The sequence below is a fragment of the Watersipora subatra genome, chromosome 3 (genome assembly GCF_963576615.1).
Source record: "Watersipora subatra chromosome 3, tzWatSuba1.1, whole genome shotgun sequence".
Classification (NCBI taxonomy): Eukaryota; Metazoa; Bryozoa; class Gymnolaemata; order Cheilostomatida; family Watersiporidae; genus Watersipora; species Watersipora subatra.
Window position 1 is genome coordinate 46,873,513 of NC_088710.1, and position 6,000 is coordinate 46,879,512.

The following is a 6,000-nucleotide window of genomic DNA, read 5'->3' on the forward strand; positions in this document are numbered from 1 at the left end:
ACAGAAATATGGACAAGTTAAAAGATCACTCTATCGTGTTGAAGCCAGTTCCGGCCAAACGGAAAAGCTCGACAAGGGACACCATAGACGGAGTGGCCAGGGATATCTGGTATACCCCCGCATCACACCAGAAAATGGAGGCCGCTGAAGACCGGGAGAAGGGGAAATGCCGCCTCTGCGGCTTCCAGAATAAAGAGAGCCGGGTGGTTAGGCGACACATCCGACAGCATTACTGGCGTTTTTGGGGTCGATGCCAAAAGAGTCCTTCGTCCTTCTTCACCATGTACAAACACCAGCGGAAGGAAAGGGACCCAGAGAACCACCCTTGCGTGGTGTACCAGGTAGACCAGGAGTCCTTCCCGGATGTTTGCCGGTACATCAGGTGGGAGAACTACCCCCCCCCCCCCTTCGGCACCTGTCTGCCTGTGAAGGATGGGAAAGGGTGGGTCGTGAACAGAAAGGTAGGCCAGAAGAGGAGGAGGCCTACACAGCTGGAAAAGGAAATCGCCCAGACCAAAAGGACAGGCCTCCCTAACCTGACAATCAGGATAGATAATTGTCAGGCGACGGGAGACAAGGAGGAATCGGGCAGATCATTTCTTCAAGAATATACAATCCTGAAAAAGGCCAGATGAGTGAGCGCACGACAAGAGGAAAGCTCCCCACCTACTCTGGCCCCAGAAGAAAATTCGAGGAAGACCAAAGAAGTTAAGCCGGTACTAGAAGTATATGCTAGCGCCGCTGACGAGGGGATCGAGACGGACTCTGACACAAAAATCCATATTCCAGCCAACAGAAGTGCAGAGCCCCGCCGCAATGACAGACGAGAGAGCTGCCTCCGCCACGCCGAACAAGAAGAAAAAGAGTACCAACGGTACAGCCGGCTAGCCCGAGAAAGTCAGCAAGAAGTACAACGACTAAAGAGCCGCGCCCGCCAGTACGAATAAGAACCCTTCGACGCCACCGTCCTTAATTGTTAACCTCGGGCTGAACCATTGCGGAGGGAGAGTGTGGAGGACTGGACAAATATACTATTTATGCAATCTTTAGATATTTGTGTTCAACTATTATAACCTTACATACGCATTCCTCATATATCTTTGTTATGTAACACTTTGTATCTAAGCCTGTCACGCAGGCATGCCGTAACTAAACTGTATATTGTTATGTAAGAGTCACTACACTCCTTTTATGGGCAAGACTAGAAGTGGGCGGAGAGAGGCCAGTATATAAGGAGGAGGCGCAAGCCACCTCGGGGGGATAGTTGACAACTCGATGCTGTTGTATATGTGTTCATGATTATATATATATATAATAAATAGACTAAACTTCACTCACACGAACTGATTACATTTATGCCTGCCTGGGTGGCTTAGACAGGACCATTAAACCAGAACTGGTCTGACTCCGGATAAGAACAGCCTGAGAGATACCTAAGGAAGGCTAGGGGTTGGGCTACGCTACGACTGGACCTGATCGGAGATGCAATAGCATAAGAGATCAGGCCCTATAGTGAGCTAACCCGGGACCTAGACTAGCCAACGATAGGGACTCAGAGAGCAGGCTGTATTAGGGTTCCGAGCGAGCCTGAGCAACAGCCACGGCCTGATCTGACCACCAAGTGTGTCAGGCAGGCCCGACAAGGGGGAGGCCCAGAGTTCAGGCTGCACCTGCCTGTTAGTACAGTAAAGCTGGCTCAGCTACCGGGGCCAGGCCTTTACAATATAGTGTCCAGTGAAGGGCTTCATTCAGATTCCCGCAAGATCAGAGCAATTGAACAGATGCTTTCTACCACCAATAAAACTGGAGTACTAAGACTTTTTGGCACTTTAAATTTCTTAGCACTACAATGCCCAACATGTCTAGCCTCAAACAGCCATTAAGGGCTGTTCTTAAAAAATATGTTGTTTGGTCCTGGGACCTGAACACACAGCAGCGCAACAACAAATCAAGAAGCTTCTTACCAGTGAGCCTGTGTTAAAAGTATTTTTACGTGGAAGCTGAAGTGATACTGCAAGTCGACGCTTAACATGGTTTAGGGGCTGTGCTCCACAAAATGGTCATCCGGTTGCCTATGCTTCACGCTCACTTACTGCTGCAGAGGTAAACTATCCAATATGGCAAAAAACGCCTAGTTAATGTATTTGGTTAACGGTTCAACCACTATGTTTATGGTCGCCCTATTAAAGTACAGACAGACCATAGCCCGCTGCTCTTTATATTAAAGAAATCTATTCGTCAAGCATCACCTAGACTTCAAAGACCTTTAATCCAGTTGCAGCGTAATCAAGTGGATGAAGTAAAGCATGTACCTGGCAAACACTTATACCTAGCTGATACTCTGTCCAGAGCTTTCCTCTATGATGAGTTTAATCAACAGAAGGACTTAGATGATGAGCAGGCTGTATTGATTCATAGTTTGGAGGTTACCAATGACCTGAGATCTCAGCTTAAATAAGCATATACCGCTGACTCTGCAATGAAAGTGCTGATATCCGCCATACAAGAAGGGTAGAACTGGAGCAGCAAGAGCCAAGCTCGCTCTATTATACAGCCCGACTGGCAAGTTGGAGCGGATTTGTATGAATGTGATGGCTTCATTTATTTGGGAGAGAGGCTGATAATACCTGAGCCAGAGCGCAAAACAATGCTAAAGCAATTACACAGTGGCCACCCAGGAATTCAAAAGTGCAGAGAAAGAGCACGTAAAATGGTGTATTGGCCCGGATTCAATAATGATATTCAATTGCGTGTAGTTGCAGCACATGAGCTAGACTTTCACATCAACAGTAAAAGGAGCCTCTCTTACCACATGAAATTCCAACTCTTCTTTGGAGCAAGGTAGCTATGAATATCATAGACTTCAGATCCAACAGCTATCTAGTAGTTGTTGATTGCTACTCACATTTCTCGGAGATCAGATAGATTCGCAACAAAGCAGCCAGTGATGTCATATCGGCACAAAAGTCTATATTCTCAGTGCATGAAGTGGCATTAAACACCATGGCGAACCATGGTGTCTCTGCTGTTCAACAGTGTGTGTATGAGGAAGTTTGTTGATGAATGGGGAGTTCCCACAACTACTTCTAGTCATCATTACCCGAAGTCTGATGGCATGGCAGAGCGCTGTGTACAAACAATCAAACATTTTATGAAAAAGAGCGAGGAAACTGATGAAGATATCTATCCATCCTTTCAGGCTCACCGGCAAACACCAATTATAGGATGTGCATTCAGCCCATCTTAAATGCTGTTCAACCGAAGTATCAGGAGCAGTTTGCCGATAACCAGTGAAGCACTGGCACCAGTAGTGGTACATTCCACTGCACAGATGAAGAGCCATCAGTAGCAAACCAAACTGTACTATGATGAGACAACCAAAGAGCTTACACCATTGGAGTTACAAGACATGCTGGTAAGGACTCTGAGGACAGACATTGGTCGCTGGCCACTGTAATTGATCGTCACTCTTCACCTCGATCCTATATTGTAGATTATGGCAAAACTCTAGTTAGACGTAATAGAGTGCACTTGAAACCCAATCTCTCTGAAGCAAAACCTGAGCCAGATACTTAGCATTCAAACTTGGAGAATAACACGAGCTTCGAGACAGCTGATCAACAAGAAAGTGATGGAGAAGTTAGGCTAAGGCCAGGGCCTGTACTTGTATCGACACCACGCAGGAGTGTGAGAGCTAACAAGGGCACTCTACCCTCAGGCTTCCAGGACTTTGCCATGCAGTAGGTGAAGCCCACTCAAAAAGATTATGCTTACTCACTTATCGCATTACACTCTAATATTATCACTTTAATTTTAACTATATTCTATACCGCTGACTGCTGGTATTATTATTTGTTGGCGACAAACTTTAAATAACTAGGTTCAAGCCTAGTGGCTGCAATATATATCATTTATTGCTTCCGAATGCGATATACTTATAAACAGTAAAATAAATCAAAAAACAAGTCTAACTACAAAGACTATAAAGGATGACGCAAGCTAGAACAGCTGACTATTATATTTACTATAATCATCGTTTGAAGACTGCTCATTTGGAAAGGGAGGATGTAACATTGTTGGTAACCATGGAAACGTGATCCACGCATCTCACGAGATCACAAACACGTTGAGACTAGCGACATGTGTGAAGACTCAAAATTTATATTAATAAAACTTTGGTCCCCCTTATAACAATTCCTTACCCTGGCCAGCTAGCCCTAATCCCTGTGTGCAACTGTTAATAATAGGTCTAACGACTTTCGAAGATTAAAAAATACTATACCAAGTAATAATACTATAGTGTAACCGCTAGCAGCTTGGTACTCAGCTTTTGCTTACAGTCAGCCATGTTATAGTATAGTTGTCATAAAGATTGCTATTGCTCTATATCTGCATTCATCCAATATTTGCGCTGCTAATGGCACCATCAACACACTCAACAAAAACTCATGATCAAATACAACAAAATCGTAAACATCAAGGATGATTATTGTTAGTGACAATACACAAACACCATGCATAAGATGATGCTGAAAAACCATCGATACAATTAAAGTAAGTAGTGATGAATTTATCTAAAAACTGGGCACGTTTACCGTAACTAAAAATTGCGCGCTCTTAGACAAATGTGAGACAAATACACCAACATTCACAAATCACCGATTAGTAGGCAATACCTACCACGTGTTGTATATACCTGGTTGTTTTCCACACTTGACTGCATAAAATGACATCGTAGAAGATTTGCTCAAAATAATAGAACTAAAAAACCTAGCCAACTTCCGAGAGAATGCTTTTTGCATAATATAAGCACTGTCTCAAGCTTGGGTCCCGTCTACCAACGGACAGAATGCGCATTTTGACGTTTCCGGCCAAAGAAATTTCCGGTCAAAAATTTATGAAAATTTTCATAAATCAGGCAACATAACCGACATAAAGCAGCGTGGTGGAAACTTTCAACAGCCAAATTTTCATCTCAAAAACAAGTTATTTTAGACGAATACATCCCAAATGTATTTACATATGAATAAAACATTTACCGTAGCCTACTTACTGTAAGCAATGATATACAGCCCCCATGGGGGGCTGTACATCATTGCTTACAGTAAGTAGGCTACGGTAAATGTTTTATTCATATGTAAATACATTTGGGATACAGCGATTATATACGTACAGCCCCCCCCATGGGGGCTGTACGTATATAATCGCTGTAAGCTGTATCATGAAGCCTTTTCTCTGGAGTTGTGCCAACAATGATCAGACAAGTTGAACTAAATATTAAAAAATTATAACCGTGCTGTAAATTTTTATTTTACATGTATCTTCTTTTAGACTAAAACTTATCTAGAAAATCAGTAAACAATTATTTATAATTACACACTGTTTTTTATTTCAAATATTTTTAAACTTTAAAATTTTTTGATCTACCGCTTCACCAGAATATGAAATGTTCTCACCAGCTACGTCACCAGAATAGCTTTAACTTGTGTTTTGAAAAATATTTTGTTATCTTAAACTAATCAGAATTCACACAAACATCACTGTTGAATTTTCTTTGTTGTCTAACTTTATTTTTACTATGTTAGTTTATGCACTTTTGCCTAGTGATGTGGACTGATACAAATAACCAATTATACATATCCATAATCATTCCTTGTTCCTTTATGCGGAGTCATTATAGCCATTATCTAATCATATGTTGAGTTTTTCATTAAAAACTCAACAAAAACTCACACGTACCTAGCTATTCTTTTTAACCTGATTGAACTTGCTAAGGCCCGCCCTTTAAAATATAAATACCCTGCCTGTATGGATATGTTCATTCTCATGCACAATACAAGACATACTGCAACTTTCACTGGATATTTCTACGAACATCTACTAGCTCAACTTCACTTGCATTGCATCAGCATACACATTGCACCAGCACACACATTGCACCAGCACACACATTGCACCAGCACACACATTGCACTAGCAAACACAAGTTTACCAGCAAGC

General features: G+C 42.4%; 1 protein-coding gene across 1 annotated transcript in view; it reads right to left on the minus strand.

Moving 5' to 3' along the window:
- The window catches only part of LOC137389675 (ribonuclease H1-like), a 41,885-nt gene extending 37,065 nt beyond the window's left edge, over window positions 1–4,820 (minus strand). The window contains exon 1 of the mRNA XM_068075751.1: window positions 4,681–4,820. Coding sequence (XP_067931852.1) covers window positions 4,681–4,802 — 122 coding nt within the window. The 5' untranslated portion in view covers window positions 4,803–4,820. The remainder of the gene's footprint in view (window positions 1–4,680) is intronic.
- Between the last annotated feature and the right edge of the window lie 1,180 nt (window positions 4,821–6,000).